General features: G+C 41.7%; 1 protein-coding gene across 5 annotated transcripts in view; it reads left to right on the forward strand.

Moving 5' to 3' along the window:
• Positions 1-1,122: 1,122 nt before the first annotated feature.
• Positions 1,123-26,328, forward strand: part of phldb1b (pleckstrin homology-like domain, family B, member 1b) — a 72,779-nt gene continuing 47,573 nt past the window's right edge. For 4 of the 5 annotated variants that reach the window (XR_009812007.2, XM_061934095.2, XM_061934094.2 and 1 more), the window contains exons 1-2: positions 1,123-1,471; positions 17,130-18,448. Coding sequence is in view for 4 of the 5 variants with exons in the window: in XM_061934095.2 (XP_061790079.1) it covers positions 17,132-18,448 (1,317 nt within the window). In the remaining variant the exon portion in view is untranslated. Of the gene's footprint in view, positions 1,472-13,535; positions 13,705-17,129; positions 18,449-26,328 lie in introns of those variants that run through there. The other variant, XM_061934092.2, reaches the window with a different exon arrangement.

The raw sequence follows: 26,328 nt of genomic DNA on the forward strand, positions 1-26,328 counted from the left end.
CGACTGTCAGTGTGTACATTTGTCATGATGACGACTGTCAGTGTGTACATTTGTCATGATGACGACTGTCAGTGTGTACATTTGTCATGATGACGACTGTCAGTGTGTACATTTGTCATGATGACGACTGTCAGTGTGTACAATTGTCATGATGACGACTGTCAGTGTGTACATTAGTCATGATGACGACTGTCAGTGTGTACATTTGTCATGATGACGACTGTCAGTGTGTACATTTGTCATAGTGACGACTGTCAGTGTGTACATTTGTCATGATGACGACTGTCAGTGTGTACATTTGTCGTGATGACGACTGTCAGTGTGTACATTTGTCATGATGACGACTGTCAGTGTGTACATTTGTCATGATGACGACTGTCAGTGTGTACATTTGTCATGATGACGACTGTCAGTGTGTACATTTGTCATGATGACGACTGTCAGTGTGTACATTTGTCATGATGACGACTGTCAGTGTGTACATTTGTCATGATGACGACTGTCAGTGTGTACATTTGTCATGATGACGACTGTCAGTGTGTACATTTGTCATGATGACGACTGTCAGTGTGTACATTAGTCATGATGACGACTGTCAGTGTGTACATTTGTCATGATGACGACTGTCAGTGTGTACATTTGTCATGATGACGACTGTCAGTGTGTACATTTGTCATGATGACGACTGTCAGTGTGTACATTTGTCATGATGACGACTGTCAGTGTGTACATTTGTCATGATGACGACTGTCAGTGTGTACATTTGTCATGATGACGACTGTCAGTGTGTACATTAGTCATGATGACGACTGTCAGTGTGTACATTAGTCATGATGACGACTGTCAGTGTGTACATTTGTCATGATGACATGTTCACCCTCATGATGCTTCCTTCAGCAGGTGACGTCATCAACAAGACAGCCACTCATGTTCTACAGTGACCGCTGGGGGCAAAAGTGGCGCACTAACACTGCATGAGAAAGCGAGACTAGCAGCAGAAGAAGAAAGGACTTTGCAGCGACCAATCAAATGAGGTCTGGGGAGCGGGGGGGCGTGGTCATCCCTGATCTGCGCTCGGGTTTCCAAACTCGCTTCCGGTCCTGCTTAGACTCCGCCCCCTTTTTCAAGCTTGGTTGGCCGAAACTTCATCTTGCTTTTTAAACTTCATCTTTCTTGCTTTTTAAACTTCATCTTTCTTGCTTTTTAAACTTCATCTTTCTTGCTTTTTAAACTTCATCTTTCTTGCTTTCTAAACGTCATCTAACTTGTTTTTTGTCCTCCTCATCAGCACTGGAACACTTTAAACTTTGTGTGGGAAACATTCTTTTATTTTGGAGCGAAGGAAAGAAGAAAAGGACGACAAAGTGAACGTTGGAGCCACATTTTGACTTTTGGACACATTTTATAGTTGAATGTGGACTTTTCCATCCCATGCTGCCTTTAAACGTCCATCTTGTTGATCCCGCTTAAAGTAAGTTTATTATCTTCTCTACAGCACGACTACATGTCATCTTTCTGCCATTCTTACACCTTTAAACTCTTCTTTTAACAATTGTTGCCACTTTAAACTCTTCTTTTAACAATTGTTACGATTATAATTCACAACTGCTGTGACCTGAATGTGTCTTTGGAGATGTCCACTTCTGACACATCCCGACACACACACGTCCCGACACACTCGTCCCGACACACTCGTCCCGACACACTCGTCCCGACACACACGTCCCGACACACACGTCCCGACACACTCGTCCCGACACACACGTCCCGACACACACGTATCGACACAGATCCTGACACACACCTCTCGACACACACGTATCGACACACACGTATCGACACACACGTATCGACACACTCGTCCCGACACACACGTCCCGACACACACGTCTCGACACACACGTCTCGACACATTCGTCCCGACACACACGTTCCGACACACACGTCCCGACACACTCGTCCTGACACAGGTCCCGACACACACGTCCCGACACACACGTATCGACACAGGTCCTGACCCACACTCTCGACACACACGTATCGACACAGGTCCTGACCCACACTCTCGACACACACGTATCGACACAGGTCCTGACCCACACTCTCGACACACACGTATCGACACAGGTCCTGACCCACACTCTCGACACACACGTATCGACACACACGTATCGACACACTCGTCCCGACACACTCGTCCCGACACACTCGTCCCGACACACTCGTCCCGACACACACGTCCCGACACACACGTATCGACACAGATCCTGACACACACCTCTCGACACACACGTATCGACACACACGTATCGACACACACGTATCGACACACTCGTCCCGACACACACGTCCCGACACACACGTCTCGACACACACGTCTCGACACATTCGTTCCGACACACACGTTCCGACACACACGTCCCGACACACTCGTCCTGACACAGGTCCCGACACACACGTCCCGACACACACGTATCGACACAGGTCCTGACCCACACTCTCGACACACACGTATCGACACAGGTCCTGACCCACACTCTCGACACACACGTATCGACACAGGTCCTGACCCACACTCTCGACACACACGTATCGACACAGGTCCTGACCCACACTCTCGACACACACGTATCGACACAGGTCCTGACCCACACTCTCGACACACACGTATCGACACACACGTATCGACACACTCGTCCCGACACACTCGTCCCGACACACTCGTCCCGACACACACGTCCCGACACACACGTATCGACACAGGTCCTGACACACACCTCTCGACACACACGTATCGACACACACGTATCGACACACTCGTCCCGACACACACGTCCCGACACACACGTATCGACACAGATCCTGACACACACCTCTCGACACACACGTATCGACACACACGTATCGACACACACGTATCGACACACTCGTCCCGACACACACGTCCCGACACACACGTCTCGACACACACGTCTCGACACATTCGTCCCGACACACACGTTCCGACACACACGTCCCGACACACTCGTCCTGACACAGGTCCCGACACACACGTCCCGACACACACGTATCGACACAGGTCCTGACCCACACTCTCGACACACACGTATCGACACAGGTCCTGACCCACACTCTCGACACACACGTATCGACACAGGTCCTGACCCACACTCTCGACACACACGTATCGACACAGGTCCTGACCCACACTCTCGACACACACGTATCGACACAGGTCCTGACCCACACTCTCGACACACACGTATCGACACACACGTATCGACACACTCGTCCCGACACACTCGTCCCGACACACTCGTCCCGACACACACGTCCCGACACACACGTATCGACACAGGTCCTGACACACACCTCTCGACACACACGTATCGACACACACGTATCGACACACTCGTCCCGACACACACGTCCCGACACACACGTCTCGACACACACGTCTCGACACATTCGTCCCGACACACACGTTCCGACACACACGTCCCGACACACTCGTCCTGACACAGGTCCCGACACACACGTCCCGACACACACGTATCGACACAGGTCCTGACCCACACTCTCGACACACACGTATCGACACAGGTCCTGACCCACACTCTCGACACACACGTATCGACACACACGTATCGACACACTCGTCCCGACACACACGTCCCGACACACTCGTCCCGACACAGGTCCCGACACACACGTATCAACACAGGTCCTGACCCACACGTCTCGACACACACGTATCGACACACACGTATCGACACAGGTCCTGACACAGGTCCTGACACAGGTCCTGACACAAGTGGTGACGCAGGTCCTGATACAGGTCCTGACACAAGTGGTGACACAAGTGGTGACACAGGTCCTGACACAAGTGGTGACGCAGGTCCTGATACAGGTCCTGACACAAGTGGTGACACAGGTCCTGACACAAGTGGTGACACAAGTGGTGATACAATTAGTGACACAAGTGGTGACACAGGTCCTGATACAGGTCCTGACACAAGTGGTGTCACAGGTTGTGATACAGGTCCTGACACAAGTGGTGACACAGGTCCTGATACGGGTCCTGATACAAGTGGTGACACAGGTCCTGATACAGGTCCTGACACAAGTGGTGACACAGGTCCTGATACAGGTCCTGACTCAAGTGGTGACACAAGTGTCTACTGTTACACTTCTATTCCTGGTAGTCATGTGACCCAGCACTAACAAACCACTCTTTCACTCAACTTGATGTTTTAGTCTGAGCTCAGGTCATGTGATCACACTGTGTGAGTGAGTGAGGGAGTGAGTGAGTGAGTGAGTGAGTGAGTGAGTGAGTGAGTGAGTGAGTGAGTGAGTGAGTGAGTGAGTGAGTGGACAGAAGATCCAACACACAACTCAAGAAATAACATTCACGTGTTCATCTCTACCATTCATGTGTTCATCTCTAATAATCATGTGTTCATCTCAAACATGCATGTGTTCATCTCTACCATTCATGTTCATGTCTAATGTTCATGTGTTCATCTCTACCATTCATGTGTTCATGTGTTCATCTCAAACATGCATGTGTTCATCTCAAACATGCATGTGTTCATCTCTACCATTCATGTTCATGTCTAATGTTCATGTGTTCATCTCTACCATTCATGTTCATGTCTAATGTTCATGTGTTCATCTCTACCATTCATGTTCATGTCTAATGTTCATGTGTTCATCTCTACCAATCATGTGTTCATCTCAAACTTTTCCTCTTTGGTCCGGAGGACACCACGTCCACAGTTTCCAGAAACAATTTGGAATGTGGACTCGTCAGACCACAGAAGACTTTTCCACTTTGCATCAGTCCATCTTAGATGAGCTCGGGCCCAGCCAAGTGCTTCTGGGTGTTGTTGATAAATGGCTTTGGCTTTGCATAGGAGAGTTTTAACTTGCACTTACAGATGTAGCGACCAACTGTAGCTACTGACAGTGGTTTTCTGAAGTGTTCCTGAGCCCATGTGTTGATATCCTTTACACACTGATGTGGCTTGTTGACGCCTGAGGGATCCAAGGTGTGTAATATCATGGCTTACGTGCAGTGATTTCTCCACATTCTCTCAACCTTTTGATGATATTACGGCGCGTAGATGGTGAAATCCCTAAATTCCTTGTTGAGAAATGTTGTTCTTAAACAATTTGCTCAGGCATTTGTTGACAAAGTGGTGACCCTCGCCCCCGTCCTTGTTTGTGAATGACTGAGCATTTCATGGAAGCTGCTTTTATACCCAATCATTGCACCCACCTGTTCCCAATTAGCCTGCACACCTGTGGGATGTTCCAAATAAGTCTTTGATGAGCATTCCTCAACTTTATCACTCTTTTTTGTTCTGTTGGAACAGCCAACTGCGCCCAAGACCCAACCTCCGGGCTGATGATTTTAGCTTGTCCTGAACAATTTGGAGCTAATCCTCCTTTTTCATTGTCCCATTTAAAGCAGCAGTTCCATTGGCAGCAAAACAGGCCCAGAGCATAATACTACCACCACCATGCTTGATGGTAGGCTTGGTGTTCCTGGGATTAAAGGCCTCACCTTTTCTCCTCCAAACATATTGCTGGCTATTGTGGCCAAACAGATCCATTTTTGTTTCATCTGACATCACATGGACAAAGATAAGACCTTCTGGAGGAAATTTCTGTTTGAAGGACTTCAAGGCTGGCTGACTGGTTGTGTGGCAGACTTTAGGCAGAGACCAGGGACTGTGACACCATGGAGAGAACTGGGACCAGGTACTGTGACACCATGGAGAGAACTGGGACCAGGTACTGTGACACTAGGCAGAGAACTGGGACCAGGGACTGTGACACAATGGAGAGAACTGTGACCAGGTATTGTGACACTAGGGAGAGAACTGGGACCAGGGACTGTGGCACTAGGGAGAGAACTGGGACCAGGTACTTTGACACTATGGAGATAACTGGGACCAGGTACTTTGACACTATGGAGAGAACTGGGGCCAGGTACTTTGACACTATGGAGAGAACTGGGACCAGGTACTGTGACACTAGGGAGAGAACTGCGACCAGGCACTGTGACACCATGGAGAGAACTGGGACCAGGTACTGTGACACTAAGGAGAGAACTGCGACCAGGGACTGTGACACAATGGAGAGAACTGGAACCAGGTACTGTGACACCATGGAGAGAACTGGGACCAGGTACTGTGACACTAAGGAGAGAACTGCGACCAGGGACTGTGATACCATGGAGAAAACTGGGACCAGGTACTGTGACACTAAGGAGAGAACTGCGACCAGGGACTGTGACACCATGGAGAGAACTGGGCAAGTATTGCAGAGTTGATCCTGCTGACCAGGTGGACTAAAATAGCGTCTTTGTTGTCAGACTTGCTATAAATCCTGGCTCCTGCTTCCTGGGGGTGTTTGCCAACGGGGGTGGACTTGGGCTCAGAGGGAAGGAGTGAGTCAGACCAGGAACAGCCCCTGAAACCTGAGGAATTAATTGTGTGAGGAGTGTGAAGCCAACTCTCATGAGGGCTTTTAGTCTTTTGTACCATAGGGGAGGTGACCATGGACTGTTGTACTTCTACTACTTGTACTCCACATCACTGGAGTCAAGTACTGAAAAATACTAAAAAGTAGTACTTCTGGGCGGAGACCCCAACTGGATCAAACATCCAACGCTAGTCCTCAAATGCAAGGAAGTAAACTAGAACACTTGGAAGTGTTTCCAAAGGTATTAACAAAATGATGCATGTACATTCTTATCAATCAGCAGTTATTACCCACACGGTGAAATATTTCCGGCTGTGTGTGGTGAAGTTGTTGTTGTTGTACTGTCTGTCAGCGATGAACAGTAACTATAAACCAAAGTTGTTGTTGTACTGTCTGGTAGCGATGAAGAGTAACTATAAACCAAAGTTGTTGTTGTACTGTCTGTCAGCGATGAACAGTAACTATAAACCAAAGTTGTTGTTGTACTGTCTGGTAGCGATGAACAGTAACTATAAACCAAAGTTGTTGTTGTACTGTCTGGTAGCGATGAAGAGTAACTATAAACCAAAGTTGTTGTTGTACTGTCTGGTAGCGATGAACAGTAACTATAAACCAAAGTTGTTGTTGTACTGTCTGGTAGCGATGAAGAGTAACCATAAACCGCGATCGTCGGTTGGTATTTAGTTTGGAATGAGAAAGATGGTGGTTGCTAACTACACTTTGATCACAGACTGTTGACTCTGCTCATTTACTGGAGACGCATGTTAGCGCTAGCTAGCTTAAATGCTAAGATGAATAAAGGACATTTTTGCTCATTAAACAAGGACAAGCGGTAGAAAATGGATGAATAGTTGAACATTCAAGCTAGCCTAGCGGTTAGCATGGCTTCTAGTCTCCTGCTGTCTCTTGCTCAGTGTTCTTTGTCCTCCAGTGATGATGATACTTTGTTTGATTTGGCCATGGAAAGAAGGTTTAGTAAGTTGGACATACTTTATGTGTGAAAATGCTGCATTGCTTTCAGCAGCAATGAAAATGTTGAGGAGGCAGCAGAAGACTTTTACTGACATGTTTGTGTGCTGAGCAAGTCTGATGTCACTGGACTACAACCTCAACTTTTCCATCTCTGCAATCTGGAAGAAAATATGCTGAGGCAGCGCAGAGATTGTTCCAGTGGTTGGAACACAAATGTCTTTGTGGAAACTTTCAGCCACGTGGCTCCTCAGGACACCAGGGACTAGGACTGACACGTTGTCATGGAAACAACATGACAAGTGACTAGGACTGACACGTTGTCATGGAAACAACATGACAAGTGACTAGGACTGACACGTTGTCATGGAAACAACATGAGAAGTGACTAGGACTGACATGTTGTCATGGTAACAACGTGACAAGTGACTAGGACTGACACATTGTCATGGAAACAACATGAGAAGTGACTAGGACTGACACGTTGTCATGGAAACAACATGAGAAGTGACTAGGACTGACACGTTGTCATGGAAACAACATGAGAAGTGACTAGGACTGACACGTTGTCATGGAAACAACATGAGAAGTGACTAGGACTGACACGTTGTCATGGAAACAACATGAGAAGTGACTAGGACTGACATGTTGTCATGGAAACAACATGAGAAGTGACTAGGACTGACACGTTTGGATTCACAGCAGTCAGTCGGTGACACGTTGTCATGGAAACAACATACCGGTAAGTATAATGAGTTGGTGTCATGGTGATATTACATTTGCTTGTACGTCCGTCTGCAAGGTTTGTCAGAATGTGATTGATCAGCACTGATGTCATTGTGTGAATGTCAAGGTCATTCAATGTTATCTGATCACACTTGATTATGTCAAGTGTAACACTTCATCAATATATTGTGCTTTATGTTGCTTTTTCTTAGTGTTTTGTGCTACTTCCTGTCCTGTGCTTTTATTTTGGCGCCTCTTCCAGTTGTGTTGGTGTTTTGTGCTGGCTACTTCACTTCTGTCCCGGAGCATTTCCCCTCAGCTGTGTTCTGTTTAAAATCAAGACTGTTTCACTTCCTACCTTGCTTGCTGGAGCTTTTTGATGCTAAACCTAATACGCACTACTTTGTGGACGCCATCTGCTCAACATTTCCCGTGAGTGCTTTGCTGGGTTTCTGCAGTTTTGTTTTCTTTTCTTTCTTCATCGTCTGTCTGGGCAGAGCACTTCTCATTACTTTGTTCATTTATCAATAAATACCCATTTGTAGCCATTAGATAGGACAGCTCTGGTCTTAGATAGGACAGCCCTGGTCTTAGATAGGACAGCTCTGGTCTTAGATAGGACAGCTCTGGTCTTAGATAGGACAGCTCTGGTCTTAGATAGGACAGCTCTGGTCTTAGATAGGACAGCACTGGTCTTGGATAGGACAGCTCTGGTCTTGGATAGGACAGCTCTGGTCTTAGATAGGACAGCTCTGGTCTTGAATAGGACAGCTCTGGTCTTAGATAGGACAGCTCTGGTCTTAGATAGGACAGCTCTGGTCTGCCAGCAGGAAGTGTGAGCTTGAAGTGATGAAGATGCTGAGAAAAGAGAAGAAAAGTTAGGAATGACTTCTAGTTAAAGTTAAAGTGCCAATGATAGTCACACACACACACACACACACACACACACACACACACACACACACACACACACACTAGGCGTGGTGAAATGATTCCCTCCATTTGACCCATCACCCTTGATCACCCCCTGGGAGGTGAGGGGAGCAGTGAGCAGCAGCGGTGGCCGCGCCCGGGAATCACTTTTGGTGAGTTCTGCTCAGACCAGGATGATGATTACTTCCCAGACTTGGCAAGTGGACTGTAAAGTGATTTGTGTGGAGAACATTCAGTTCTTCATGTGGTACAAAGGTTAGTATTTGGTGACATTAGAAGTCTGAAGTCAGTTCTTCGTGTGGCGTCTTCACCTGGTAGAGAAGAAGAGTGGTGTTGAAGTCACTGGTGTAGATTCCTCTTGTGTGAACTCCTTCTAGCACCACTTCCTTTTCAGACTTTGTTGGTTTAGCTTCCATTGGTTCTCCGCTACCATTGTTTGCCTCCTGGCTCGGTTCTGTCCTGACCACGCCGATACGGTAGAACGATTGATACCTACAGATCCACCTGTGGGTCTCACAATCCAGACTTCCATCACTCACTTGAACCCTCAACTCAAAGTCTGCAATCCACCTTTATCCCGGTCCTTCATATGAAGTGCTTCTCCTTGAAGTATTGACATTTTAGGAGTACTACGAGTACTGTGCAAGTACCTCAGTCTGTACTTTGATCTTCATGATGTTCTCCTGTGCAGGCTGCATGCTGAGTCAGCGTTCTTCAGCTTCAACCACCCTGAAGAAGTAAAGATGAAGAGCATGACACCCCCTGGTGGCCAGGTCTCTGCAGGGGACCATGGACTGGTGCAGGTGTGACAGGTGCACATGTCGAGTGTAGGTATTTCTATGGCGATGTTGTAGGAGTGAAGGTATTTCTATGGAGATGTTGTAGGAGTGAAGGTATTTCTATGGAGATGTTGTAGGAGTGAAGGTATTTCTATGGAGATGTTGTAGGAGTGAAGGTATTTCTAAGCAGATGTTGTAGGAGTGAAGGTATTTCTATGGAGATGTAGGAGTGAAGGTATTTCTATGGAAATGTTGTAGGAGGGAAGGTATTTCTATGGAGATGTTGTAGGAGTGAAGGTATTTCTATGCAGATGTTGTAGGAGTGAAGGTATTTCTATGGAAATGTTGTAGGAGTGAAGGTATTTCTATGGAGATGTTGTAGGAGTGAAGGTATTTCTATGGAGATGTTGTAGGAGTGAAGGTATTTCTATGCAGATGTTGTAGGAGTGAAGGTATTTCTATGGAAATGTTGTAGGAGTGAAGGTATTTCTATGGAGATGTTGTAGGAGTGAAGGTATTTATATGCAGATGTTGTAGGAGTGAAGGTATTTCTATGGAGATGTTGTAGGAGTGAAGGTATTTCTATGGAGATGTTGTAGGAGTGAAGGTATTTCTATGGAGATGTTGTAGGAGTGAAGGTATTTCTATGCAGATGTTGTAGGAGTGAAGGTATTTCTATGGAGATGCTGTAGGAGTGAAGGTATTTCTATGCAGATGTTGTAGGAGTGAAGGTATTTCTAAGCAGATGTTGTAGGAGTGAAGGTATTTCTATGGAGATGTAGGAGTGAAGGTATTTCTATGGAAATGTTGTAGGAGGGAAGGTATTTCTATGGAGATGTTGTAGGAGTGAAGGTATTTCTATGCAGATGTTGTAGGAGTGAAGGTATTTCTATGGAAATGTTGTAGGAGTGAAGGTATTTCTATGGAGATGTTGTAGGAGTGAAGGTATTTCTATGGAGATGTTGTAGGAGTGAAGGTATTTATATGCAGATGTTGTAGGAGTGAAGGTATTTCTATGGAAATGTTGTAGGAGTGAAGGTATTTCTATGGAGATGTTGTAGGAGTGAAGGTATTTCTATGCAGATGTTGTAGGAGTGAAGGTATTTCTATGGAGATGTTGTAGGAGTGAAGGTATTTCTATGGAGATGTTGTAGGAGTGAAGGTATTTCTATGGAGATGTTGTAGGAGTGAAGGTATTTCTATGCAGATGTTGTAGGAGTGAAGGTATTTCTATGGAGATGTTGTAGGAGTGAAGGTATTTCTATGCAGATGTTGTAGGAGTGAAGGTATTTCTATGCAGATGTTGTAGGAGTGAAGGTATTTCTATGGAGATGTTGTAGGAGTGAAGGTATTTCTATGGAGATGTTGTAGGAGTGAAGGTATTTCTATGCAGATGTTGTAGGAGTGAAGGTATTTCTATGGAGATGTTGTAGGAGTGAAGGTATTTCTATGCAGATGTTGTAGGGGTGAAGGTATTTCTATGGAAATGTTGTAGGAGTGAAGGTATTTCTATGCAGATGTTGTAGGAGTGAAGGTATTTCTATGCAGATGTTGTATGAGTGAAGGTATTTCTATGCAGATGTTGTAGGAGTGAAGGTATTTCTATGGCGATGTTGTAGGAGTGAAGGTATTTCTATGCAGATGTTGTATGAGTGAAGGTATTTCTATGCAGATGTTGTAGGAGTGAAGGTATTTCTATGGAGATGTAGGAGTGAAGGTATTTCTATGCAGATGTTGTAGGAGTGAAGGTATTTCTATGGAGATGTTGTAGGAGTGAAGGTATTTCTATGCAGATGTTGTAGGAGTGAAGGTATTTCTATGGAGATGTTGTAGGAGTGAAGGTATTTCTATGCAGATGTTGTAGGAGTGAAGGTATTTCTATGCAGATGTTGTAGGAGTGAAGGTATTTCTATGGAGATGTTGTAGGAGTGAAGGTAATTCTATGGAGATGTTGTAGGAGTGAAGGTATTTCTATGCAGATGTTGTAGGAGTGAAGGTATTTCTATGGAGATGTTGTAGGAGTGAAGGTATTTCTATGGAGATGTTGTAGGAGTGAAGGTATTTCTAAGGGAGAGACTGGAGTGGACTTGTGAAAATGTCTGCTCAATGCTTGGAGGGCAGCCAAAGACTTTTTATGTACGTCTCATTCCTCTGTGTCTCCAGGAAGACTGCAAGAAGGTGACTTTTCTCTTAGTGTGTCCTTTGAACTTAAGTCCTTAAGTATAGTCTGCTCACTAAACACTTCCTGCTCCATAATGACAGCCTTCCGTTGTTTGGAGAGCTGCATAATGACTCCTTAATGACACATTGGGTGGAGCACTCCCACAATATCTGTCATCTGTGTACAAGGACACCTTATCTGCACATAAACACTATCATGACTACTTCATCTTCACCATATCTGCACATAAATACTAGTATGACTACTTCATCTTCAGTCAGTCAACTGCAACTAATGCCATCATCAGGACTTTCATGGGAACTGCACTTTCTTTGGAATTGTATCTATCATTCACAACCCTTATGGAAGACAAGAAGACATGCCGCTTCCTTTTTTATGCATTCTAAATCCTAAATAATGGCTAGCAAATGTCAGCTAACAATGGAGGTCATGGGAGTTCCTCTATTCCGCCTACAAAGTGCTCTAAAAACATACAAAACCCCCATCAGGGTTTTATATACACACTGTAAGTATATATGGAGTATCTATCTCGTAACATTCATAATAACATGTCATATTTACATCATGTATATACACACTGTAAGTGTAAATGTAATGTAGTTAAATTCATAATAACATGTAATATTTACATATTTTATATACACACTGTAAGCATATATGTCATGTAGTTAACTTCATAATAACATGTAATATTTACATAATGTATATACACACTGTAAGTATATATGTCATGTAGTAACAATTTTAATAACATGTAATATTTACATATTTTATATACACACTGTAAGTATATATATCATGCAGTAACATTCATAATAACATGTAATATTTGCATATTTTATATACACACTGTAAATATATATGTCATGTAATAACATTCATAATAACATGTAATATTTACATAATGTATATACACACTGTAAGTATATATGTCATGTAGTAACAATTTTAATAACATGTAATATTTACATATTTTATATACACACTGTAAGTATATATGTCATGTAGTAACATTCATAATAACATGTAATATTTACATATTTTATATACACACTGTAAGTATATATATCATGTAGTAACATTCATAATAACATGTAATATTTACATATTTTATATACACACTAAGTATATATGTCATGTAGTAACATTTAATGAGTTAGTCAAGCATGCGAAGATGACCATCAACAACACAGCGAAACAGGAAGCGCGCTGTCCTAATGTCCAGGAATTAGGTGGTTATACCTTCAAAATAAAAGCAAACAAGTGCATTGATTTTGCAATTCTGTAGCAACACAGTGAATGGTAAGAAAATAATATCTAATATATTTGAATGTAATGTTAGCTATTTCAAACCTTCTACGTATTTGCCACGTGTGACCACAGCAGAAGTTTAGTATGAAAAGGTGAACCGGAAGAGCTAACAGTGCTAACACTAGCGCCGCCGGTACCGCGGATCACGTGTTTAAATGTCGGTACCGACCAAGCACGTGTGTGGAGACACCGAGACAAACATTAACGGACTCCGTGACAAACATTAACGGACTCCGTGAGTCCCAAGCAGGCTCGTCTTGTCTGAAAGAGACGAGATGAAGGATGCTAATGCTAAAGCTAACCGTGTCTGACGTGAGTATCGGACTTTCTGACTACAAACATGATTTGATTCCATCAGACACTTTATTACATGTGCTGCACTTTATGCCGACTTGGAGCAATCCTCATATTTATCTGATATAAAGACACTTCAAATATGTCGTTAAGTTAGACAATGAGTGGAATTGTCTGATTTCCCAATGAAGTCTGGCATGCTAGAACATTCTTTTTTATGTTACATTACTTATTTATTTATTTGATACACCTCCTTACTTAACGACATTTCTTATTTATCAATTAATTCTTTCATTTCATTACAGAGAAACCATTATTTATGTCTTTATTTATTTGACACACACCCTTACTTTACGACATTTCTTATTTATGTATTCATTCATTTGTTTATGCACGTTCATAAACATTTCATTCATTTGTTTATGCACGTTCATAAACATTTCATTTGTTTATGCACGTTCATAAACATTTCATTCATTTGTTTATGCACGTTCATAAACATTTCATTCGTTTGTTTATGCACGTTCATAAACATTTCATTCATTTGTTTATGCACGTTCATAAACATTTCATTCATTTGTTTATGCACGTTCATAAACATTTCATTCATTTGTTTATGCACGTTCTTAAACATTTCATTCGTTTGTTTATGCACGTCCATAAACATTTCATTCGTTTGTTTATGCACGTTCATAAACATTTCATTCGTTTGTTTATGCACGTTCATAAACATTTCATTCGTTTGTTTATGCACGTTCATAAACATTTCATTCATTTGTTTATGCACGTTCATAAACATTTCATTCGTTTGTTTATGCACGTTCATAAACATTTCATTCGTTTGTTTATGCACGTTCATAAACATTTCATTCGTTTGTTTATGCACGTTCATAAACATTTCATTGGTTTGTTTATGCACGTTCATAAACATTTCATTCGTTTGTTTATGCACGTTCATAAACATTTCATTCTTTTGTTTATGCACGTTCATAAACATTTCATTCATTTGTTTATGCACGTTCATAAACATTTCATTCATTTGTTTATGCACGTTCATAAACATTTCATTCGTTTGTTTATGCACGTTCATAAACATTTCATTCATTTGTTTATGCACGTTCATAAACATTTCATTCATTTGCTTATGCACGTTCATAAACATTTCATTCGTTTGTTTATGCACGTTCATAAACATTTCATTCGTTTGTTTATGCACGTTCATAAACATTTCATTCGTTTGTTTATGCACGTTCATAAACATTTCATTCGTTTGTTTATGCACGTTCATAAACATTTCATTCGTTTGTTTATGCACGTTCATAAACATTTCTGTGTGTCGGCCAAAGTGAGTTCTTTTTACCTTCATGATAAAAGAAAACAATGTCATATTTCATCTAAGAAGCATGTGAATATAAAATGTACATTATAAACACAATCTGAGACTTATATAAAGATAGCAGGAAGCAAAATATTAGATGAGTTTGTTTTCTTAGCTAGCACTTATTTCACTTTCTTTACATTTATCTCGTGACTTTAGAGCTGCAGCTATTGATTATTTCATTCATCAAACACAATTTACTTTTCTATTTTCCTAATAAATGCACATCAGCAACATTTGTGAGTCAACTCATTTCTTTGTTTAAAACGATTCTGGCAACATATTATGAGGTAAATACAAGATAATAACCACTTTTAAAAAGAGCTTACAGGCTCCTAGGATGAAGCATGCAAAGACTGAAGAATTCAAGTAACTTGAGCTGTCTGACCTGTAAACATTTGCACCTTTCACTCAAGTATGAAGAAAAACAGTCATAAATAATCAGATAGGCAATCAAGAAAATAAATAATGAAGTAGGCAATCAAGAAAAATAATAATAAATAATGAGAAAGGCAATAAAGGAAAATAGTAATAAATGATGAATTATGCCGTGCACACCTGCTGCCTGATTGGCCACCAGGAGACGCCTGCACTCAGTCTCACATCTTTGTGTGCACTTGCCATATAACCCATGTACACGTGTTGTGTTATTGTTGTGTGCACTTGCCATATAACCCATGTACACGTGTTGTGTTATTGTTGTGTGCACTTGCCATATAACCCATGTACACATGTTGTGTTATTGTTGTGTGCACTTGCCAGATAACCCTTGTACACGTGTTGTGTTATTGTTGTGTGCACTTGCCATATAACCCATGTACACATGTTGTGTTATTGTTGTGTGCACTTGCCATATAACCCATGTACACATGTTGTGTTATTGTTGTGTGCACTTGCCAGATAACCCTTGTACACGTGTTGTGTTATTGTTGTGTGCACTTGCCATATAACCCATGTACACATGTTGTGTTATTGTTGTGTGCACTTGCCATATAACCCATGTACACATGTTGTGTTATTGTTGTGTGCACTTGCCAGATAATATAATCCATGTACACGTGTTGTGTTATTGTTGTGTGCACTTGCCATACAACCCATGTACACGTGTTGTGTTATTGTTGTGTGCACTTGCCATATAACCCTTGCACAGTTGTTGTGTGATTGTTGTGTGCACTTGCCATATAACCCATGTACAATTGTTGTGTGATAGTTGTGTGCACTTGCCATACAACCCATGTACAATTGTTGTGTGATAGTTGTGTGCACTTGCCATATAACCCATGTACAATTGTTGTGTGCACTTGCCATATAACCCTTGTACAATTGTTGTGTTATTGTTGTGTGCACTTGCCATATAACCCTTGTACAATTGTTGTTATTGTTGTTATTATTGCGTGCACTTGCCATATAACTTTTGTACAATTGTTGTTATTGTTGTGTGATTGTTGTGTGGACTGCTCCGTGTTGCCATAAAACCCTTGTGCATGTGCAATTGTTGTTATTGTTGTGTTATTATTGTGTGTAGTGGTCCGCCTTGCCATATAACTCTTGCGCATGTACAATTGTTGTGTTATTGTTGTGTGCACTTGCCATATAACCCTTGTGCATGTACTATTGTTGTGTTATTATTGTGTGCACTTGCCATATAACCCTTGTGCATGTACTATTGTTGTGTTATTGTTGTGTGCACTTGCCATATAACCCTTGTGCATGTACTATTGTTGTGTTATTATTGTGTGCACTTGCCATATAACCCTTGTGCATGTACTATTGTTGTGTTATTCGTGTCTGCACTTGCCATATAACCCTTGTACAATTGTTATTAATGTTGTGATATTATTGTGTGCACTGCTCCGCCTTGCCGTATAACCCTTGTACATGTACAGTTGTTGTGTTATTGTTATTATTGTGTGCACTTGCCATATAACCCTTGTGCATGTACAAATGTTTTATTGTGTTATTCTTATGTCTGTACATTTGTTGTGTTATTGTTGTGCATGTACAATTGTTATTATTGTGTTATTGTTGTGCATGTAGAAACGTTGTGTTCTTGTTTTGTGTTCAGACATGTTCAACGGGAATCATCGGAGCAGTCCAGCACAGTCCCTCCAAGACCTTGGCGAGCGAGCCGAGTCGGACCACAGCGCCATCGTCAGCTCTATTGAGAAGGATCTCCAGGACATCATGGACTCCTTAGCTATGGACGAGCCTCAGTCCTGCTCCTCGGAGGACAAAAGGCCCCCCGGGGGACCCATGGTCAATGGGGGGGGCAGGTATTTGCTGTCCCCCCTCACCAGTCCAGGGGCCATGTCCATGGGGTCCAGCTACGAAAATACATCGCCAGCCTTTTCTCCGCTGTCCTCCCCTTCAGCTGCCAGCAGCCCGTCTCCTGGTGCAGCCCCCCAGGACCAGGTGTCCTCTCTGCCTCCCCAGGACCAGGTGTCCTCTCTGCCTCCCCAGGACCAGGTGTCCTCTCTGCCTCCGGTGCCTGCACGGTCCTCCAGCTATCATTTCACCAGCCAGCCACCTGCGGTAGCGCAGCCACGGACCACCAACTGGGACGGTGTTGAAGGGAGCCCCGGGCTGCAGAGGAGGGTTTTAGGAGACGGTCTAAGCCCTAAGCCTAGTCGCAGAGGATTAGGCCAAGACCTGTCTTCACAAGAATGTCTCAGTAGCAGAACTCTAGTGCCAAGCGGCCTCACTTCCAAGCTGCAAACATCTCCTTTTCCCGTGCCATCTAGTTCTAGGACCAAGATCACCATAGTGCTTCAGGAAAGGCCTGCTAGTCCTTTGAAAAGGCAGACTCTCTCAACTGATGGCTCCAGCCCATCCAGGCAACTTTTCCATCCTCCTCTGGCCTTTCAGCCTCCTCTGGATCCTGTTGTCCATGTCATCCAAGGATCTCCCGCCAGCCCCCGCATGGCCAAGAGGAACCTAGAACCGAACATGAGAGAACTTCCACCTCTAAGTCCCTCCATCGCTCGAAGAGGCGGCCAAGCGGCCACCACGAAGGCCCCGGACAGCCCCTCAAGTCTGCGCAAGCCAACCCCAGAGAGTCTCCGGCTTCATCGCAAGTTTGGAACCTTGCCTGAGGATCTGACTGGCAGTAAAGGGATGCGAGCTCGTAGTCCCTCCCCCACCTTTCCCATGAAGGACGGTGGCTCACCAAAGGCCACCTCTGGACACGCCTTGTCACCTGCCTACAGTCTGGGTTCTCTTCCTGGCTCCTCCCCCATGGCCAGTCCCAGGTGCACCAGGAAGATCTCAGCGGTGAGGGAGAGGAAGAACAGCATCACAGAGATCAGTGACAACCAGGACCAGCTGCTGGACTATCACCGCCATCAGAGGGATGAACGACTCCGAGAGCAGGAGATGGAGAGACTGGTGAGTGAGGGACACCACTAGTCCAGTTAGTCAACACATCTGCTTGGTCAACACGTCTAGTTAGTCAACACATCTAGTTACTGAGTGAGGGACACCACTGCTTGGTCAACTAGTCCAGTTAGTCAACACATCTGCTTGGTCAACACGTCTAGTTAGTCAACACATCTAGTTACTGAGTGAGGGACACCACTGCTTGGTCAACTAGTCCAGTTAGTCAACACATCTGGTTGGTCAACACATCTACTTGGTCAACACGTGTAGTTAGTCAACACATCTAGTTACTGAGTGAGGGACACCATTGCTTGGTCAACTAGTCCAGTTAGTCAACACATCTGGTTGGTCAACACATCTACTTGGTCAACATGTGTAGTTAGTCAGCACATCTAGTTACTGAGTGAGGGACACCACTGCTTGGCCAACTAGTCCAGTTAGTCTGCACATCTAGTTGCTGAGTGAGGAACACATCTGGTTGGGGAACACGTCTAGTTAGTCAACACATCTAGTTACTGACTGAGGGACACCATTGCTTGGTCAACTAGTCCAGTTAGTCAACACATCTGGTTGGTCAACACATCTACTTGGTCAACACATGTAGTTAGTCAACACATCTAGTTACTGAGTGAGGGACACCACTGCTTGGTCAACTAGTCCAGTTAGTCTGCACGTCTAGTTGCTGAGTGAGGAACACATCTGGTTGGTGAACACGTCTAGTTGCTGAGTGAGGGACACCACTGCTTGGTCAACTAGTCCAGTTAGTCAACACATGTAGTTACTGAGTGAGGGACACATCTGGTTGGTGAACACGTCTAGTTCGTCAACACGTCTAGTTGCTGAGTGAGTAACACATCTGGTTGGTGAACACGTCTACTTGGTCAACACGTCTAGTTAGTCAACACATCTAGTTACTGAGTGAGGGACATCACTGCTTGGTCAACTAGTCCAGTTAGTCAACACATCTAGTTACTGAGTGAGGGACACATCTGGTTGGTGAACACGTCTAGTTAGTCAACACGTCTAGTTGCTGAGTGAGTAACACATCTGGTTGGTGAACACGTCTACTTGGTCAACACGTCTAGTTAGTCAACACATCTAGTTACTGAGTGAGGGACACCACTTCTTGGTCAACTAGTCCAGTTAATCAGCACATCTAGTAGCTGAGTGAGGAACACATCTGGTTGGTGAACACTTCTAGTTCGTCAACACGTCTAGTTTCTGAGTGAGGGTCACATCTGGTTGGTGAACACGTCTAGTTAGTCAACACATCTAGTTGCTGAGTGAGGGTCACATCTGGTTGGTGAACATGTCTACTGTCAGCTAATGATGATGATGATTACATTTGACGTATAATTACATTACATTATCATACATCATCATCATACATAGTATGATATACATAGTATCATCATACATGCTGTCATCGTACATGGTATCATCATACATAGTATCATTGTACTTGGTATCATGCATGGTATCATCACACATGGTGTCAATGCACATGGTATCATCGTACATGGTATCATCACACATGGTGTCTATGCACATGGTATCATCACACATGGTGTCTATGCACATGGTATCATCGTACATGGTATCATCACACATGGTGTCAAGGCACATGGTATCATCACACATGGTGTCAAGGCACATAGTATCCTGCTGTTTAGGGCGGCTATAGCTGCAGGGATAAGGCTGTTTAGGGCGGCTATAGCTGCAGGGATAAGGCTGTTTAGGGCGGCTATAGCTGCAGGGATAAGGCTGTTTAGGGCGGCTATAGCTGCAGGGATAAGGCTTTTCCCAAGGCGAGCCCTCTGGAATTTGATCAATCTTTCTGTGTGGAGTTTGCATGTTCTCCCCGTGACTGTGTGGGTTCCCACCTCCAAAGACATGCACCTGGGGATAGGCCCCGCCCACCTCCAAAGACATGCACCTGGGGATAGGCCCCGCCCACCTCCAAAGACATGCACCTGATAGGTTGATGTCAACACTAAATGGTTCCTAGTGTGTGAATGTTGTACATCTGTGTTGGTCCTGTGATGAGGTGGTGACTTGTCCAGGGTGTACACCGCCTTCCACCTGATTGTAGCTGAGATAGGCGACCCTGAAAGGGACAAGCAGTAGAAAATGGACGGATGGATAAATACTGCAGTATTTCACTTTCAAAGTCCTCTCAATAATACTCTCAAGTATGATCATGACTGTTTGCTGAGCTCTCCACTAGAGGGCGATGTCTGCCTGCTTATCTCCACTAACTGTCTGCCTGTTTATTCTAGTGTTATCTCCACTAACTGTCTGCCTGCTTATTGTAGTGTTATCTCCACTAACTGTCTGCCTGTTTATTATAGTGTTAACTCCACTAGTGTTAACTCCACTAGCTGTCTGCCTGTTTATTCTAGTGTTAACTCCACTAGTGTTAACTCCACTAGCTGTCTGCCTGTTTATGCTAGTGTTAACTCCACTAGTGTTAACTCCACTAGCTGTCTGCCTGTTTATGCTAGTGTTAACTCCACTAGTGTTAACTCCACTAGCTGTCTGCCTGTTTATGCTAGTGTTAACTCCACTAGTGTTAACTCCACTAGATGTCTGCCTGTTTATTCTAGTGTTAACTCCACTAGTGTTTACTCTACTAGATGTCTGCTTGTTTATTCTATTGTTAACTCCACTAGATGAACTGTTTACCGTTGTGTTGTTACATGAATAATATTATTATTAGTGTAGGACAACATTAGGAATGTACAACATGTGTTGTTACATGAATATTATGTCAATATATAACTTGGTTACATTGATAACTTGTTGACATGAACATATAACTTGGTTAGTATACAGCAAGTGTATTATTATTATTATTATTATTAAAGAGCAGCTGGTGTTTGTAGCATACAGCAAGTGTATTATTATTATTAAAGAGCAGCTGGTGTTTGTAGCATACAGCAAGTGTATTATTATTATTAAAGAGCAGCTGGTGTTTGTAGCATACAGCAAGTGTATTATTATCCATCCATTTTCTACCGCTTGTCCCTTTTGGGGGTCGCGGGGGGTGCTGGAGCCCATCTCAACTGCACTTGGGCGGAAGGCGGGGTATTATGATTATTCTTATTATTATTATTACTATGATTAATATTATTAAAGAGCAGCTGGTGGTTGGTAGCATACAGCAAGTGTATGATTATTATTATCATTATGATTATTAAAGAGCAGTTGGTGGCATACAGCAAGTGTGTTATTATTATTATGATGATGATTATTATTATTAAAGAGCAGATGGTGGTTGGTAGCATACAGCAAGTGTATTATTATTATTATGTGTGAATGTTGTCTGTCTATCTGTGTTGGCCCTGCGATGAGGTGGCCGATTGTAGCTGAGATAGGCTCCAGCACCCCCCGCCACCCCGAAGGGAATAAGCGGTAGAAAAGGGATGGATGATGATTATTATTATTATTAAAGAGCAGCTGGTGTTTGTAGCATGCATCAAGTGTATTATTATTATTATTAATAAAGAGCAGATGGTGGTTGTTAGCATACAGCAAGTGTATTATTATTACTATGATTATGATTATTAAAGAGCTGATGGTGGTTGGTAGCATACAGCAAGTGTATTATTATTATGATTATGATTATTAAAGAGCAGATGGTGGTTGGTAGCGTACAGCAAGTGTATTATTATTATGATTATGATTATTAAAGAGCAGATGGTGGTTGTTAGCATACAGCAAGTGTATTATTATGATTATGATTATTAAAGAGCAGATGGTGGTTGGTAGCATACAGCAAGTGTATTATTATTATGATTATGATTATTAAAGAGCAGATGGTGGTTGGTAGCGTACAGCAAGTGTATTATTATTATGATTATGATTATTAAACAGCTGATGGTGGTTGGTAGCGTACAGCAAGTGTGTTATTATTATGATTATGATTATTAAAGAGCAGATGGTGGTTGGTAGCGTACAGCAAGTGTATTATTATTATGATTATGATTATTAAAGAGCAGATGGTGGTTGGTAGCGTACAGCAAGTGTATTATTATGATTATGATTACTAAAGAGCAGATGGTGGTTGGTAGCATACAGCAAGTGTATTATTATTATGATTATGATTATTAAAGAGCAGATGGTGGTTGGTAGCGTACAGCAAGTGTATTATTATTATGATTATGATTATTAAAGAGCAGATGGTGGTTGTTAGCATACAGCAAGTGTATTATTATGATTATGATTATTAAAGAGCAGATGGTGGTTGGTAGCATACAGCAAGTGTATTATTATTATGATTATGATTATTAAAGAGCAGATGGTGGTTGGTAGCGTACAGCAAGTGTATTATTATTATGATTATGATTATTAAACAGCTGATGGTGGTTGGTAGCGTACAGCAAGTGTGTTATTATTATGATTATGATTATTAAAGAGCAGATGGTGGTTGGTAGCGTACAGCAAGTGTATTATTATTATGATTATGATTATTAAAGAGCAGATGGTGGTTGGTAGCGTACAGCAAGTGTATTATTATGATTATGATTATTAAAGAGCTGATGGTGGTTGGTAGCGTACAGCAAGTGTATTATTATTATTATGATTATGATTATTAAAGAGCAGATGGTGGTTGGTAGCGTACAGCAAGTGTATTATTATTATGATTATGATTATTAAAGAGCAGATGGTGGTTGGTAGCGTACAGCAAGTGTATTATGATTATGATTATTAAAGAGCAGATGGTGGTTGATAGCGTACAGCAAGTGTATTATTATTACAATGATTATGATTATTAAAGAGCTGATGGTGGTTGGTAGCGTACAGCAAGTGTATTATTATTATGATTATGATTATTAAAGAGCAGATGGTGGTTGGTAGCGTACAGAAAGTGTATTATTATTATGATTATGATTATTAAAGAGCAGATGGTGGTTGGTAGCGTACAGCAAGTGTATTATGATTATGATTATTAAAGAGCAGATGGTGGTTGGTAGCATACAGCAAGTGTATTATTATTATGATTATGATTATTAAAGAGCAGATGGTGGTTGGTGTAATACAGCAAGTGTATTATTATTATGATTATGATTATTAAAGAGCTGATGGTGGTTGGTAGCGTACAGCAAGTGTATTATTATTATGATTATGATTATTAAAGAGCTGATGGTGGTTGGTAGCATACAGCAAGTGTATTATTATTATGATTATGATTATTAAAGAGCTGATGGTGGTTGGTAGCATACAGCAAGTGTATTATGATTATGATTATTAAAGAGCAGATGGTGGTTGGTAGCGTACAGCAAGTGTATTATGATTATGATTATTAAAGAGCAGATGGTGGTTGGTAGCGTACAGCAAGTGTATTATTATTATGATTATGATTATTAAAGAGCAGATGGTGGTTGGTAGCGTACAGCAAGTGTATTATTATTATGATTATGATTATTAAAGAGCAGATGGTGGTTGGTAGCGTACAGCAAGTGTATTATTATTATGATTATGATTATTAAAGAGCAGATGGTGGTTGGTAGCGTACAGCAAGTGTATTATTATTATGATTATGATTACTAAAGAGCAGATGGTGGTTGGTAGCATACAGCAAGTTTATTATTATTATGATTATGATTATTAAAGAGCTGATGGTGGTTGGTAGCATACAGCAAGTGTATTATTATTATGATTATGATTATTAAAGAGCTGATGGTGGTTGGTAGCATACAGCAAGTGTATTATGATTATGATTATTAAAGAGCAGATGGTGGTTGGTAGCGTACAGCAAGTGTATTATTATTATGATTATGATTATTAAAGAGCAGATGGTGGTTGGTAGCATACAGCAAGTGTATTATTATTATGATTATGATTATTAAAGAGCAGATGGTGGTTGGTAGCGTACAGCAAGTGTATTATTATTATGATTATGATTATGATTATTAAAGAGCAGATGGTGGTTGGTAGCATACAGCAAGTGTATTATTATTATGATTATGGTTATTAAAGAGCAGATGGTGGTTGGTAGCGTACAGCAAGTGTATTATTATTATGATTATGATTATTAAAGAGCAGATGGTGGTTGGTAGCGTACAGCAAGTGTATTATTATTATGATTATGATTATTAAAGAGCAGATGGTGGTTGGTAGCGTACAGCAAGTGTATTATTATTATGATTATGATTATTAAAGAGCAGATGGTGGTTGGTAGCGTACAGCAAGTGTATTATTATTATGATTATGATTATTAAAGAGCAGATGGTGGTTGGTAGCGTACAGCAAGTGTATTATTATTATGATTATGATTATTAAACAGCTGATGGTGGTTGGTAGCGTACAGCAAGTGTGTTATTATTATGATTATGATTATTAAAGAGCAGATGGTGGTTGGTAGCGTACAGCAAGTGTATTATTATTATGATTATGATTATTAAAGAGCAGATGGTGGTTGGTAGCGTACAGCAAGTGTATTATTATGATTATGATTATTAAAGAGCTGATGGTGGTTGGTAGCGTACAGCAAGTGTATTATTATTATTATGATTATGATTATTAAAGAGCAGATGGTGGTTGGTAGCGTACAGCAAGTGTATTATTATTATGATTATGATTATTAAAGAGCAGATGGTGGTTGGTAGCGTACAGCAAGTGTATTATGATTATGATTATTAAAGAGCAGATGGTGGTTGATAGCGTACAGCAAGTGTATTATTATTATGATTATGATTATTAAAGAGCAGATGGTGGTTGGTAGCGTACAGCAAGTGTATTATGATTATGATTATTAAAGAGCAGATGGTGGTTGGTAGCGTACAGCAAGTGTATTATTATTATGATTATGATTATTAAAGAGCAGATGGTGGTTGGTAGCGTACAGCAAGTGTATTATTATTATGATTATGATTATTAAAGAGCTGATGGTGGTTGGTAGCGTACAGCAAGTGTATTATTATTATGATTATGATTATTAAAGAGCTGATGGTGGTTGGTAGCATACAGCAAGTGTATTATTATTATGATTATGATTATTAAAGAGCTGATGGTGGTTGGTAGCATACAGCAAGTGTATTATGATTATGATTATTAAAGAGCAGATGGTGGTTGGTAGCGTACAGCAAGTGTATTATGATTATGATTATTAAAGAGCAGATGGTGGTTGGTAGCGTACAGCAAGTGTATTATGATTATGATTATTAAAGACCAGATGGTGGTTGGTAGCGTACAGCAAGTGTATTATTATTATGATTATGATTATTAAAGAGCAGATGGTGGTTGGTAGCATACAGCAAGTGTATTATTATTATGATTATGATTATTAAAGAGCAGATGGTGGTTGGTAGCGTACAGCAAGTGTATTATTATTATGATTATGATTACTAAAGAGCAGATGGTGGTTGGTAGCATACAGCAAGTTTATTATTATTATGATTATGATTATTAAAGAGCTGATGGTGGTTGGTAGCATACAGCAAGTGTATTATTATTATGATTATGATTATTAAAGAGCAGATGGTGGTTGGTAGCGTACAGCAAGTGTATTATTATTATGATTATGATTATTAAAGAGCAGATGGTGGTTGGTAGCATACAGCAAGTGTATTATTATTATGATTATGATTATTAAAGAGCAGATGGTGGTTGGTAGCGTACAGCAAGTGTATTATTATTATGATTATGATTATTAAAGAGCAGATGGTGGTTGGTAGCGTACAGCAAGTGTATTATGATTATGATTATTAAAGAGCAGATGGTGGTTGGTAGCATACAGCAAGTGTATTATTATTATGATTATGATTATTAAAGAGCAGATGGTGGTTGGTGTAATACAGCAAGTGTATTATTATTATGATTATGATTATTAAAGAGCTGATGGTGGTTGGTAGCGTACAGCAAGTGTATTATTATTATGATTATGA

Source organism: Nerophis lumbriciformis, linkage group LG30 (genome assembly GCF_033978685.3).
Source record: "Nerophis lumbriciformis linkage group LG30, RoL_Nlum_v2.1, whole genome shotgun sequence".
NCBI lineage: Eukaryota > Metazoa > Chordata > Actinopteri > Syngnathiformes > Syngnathidae > Nerophis > Nerophis lumbriciformis.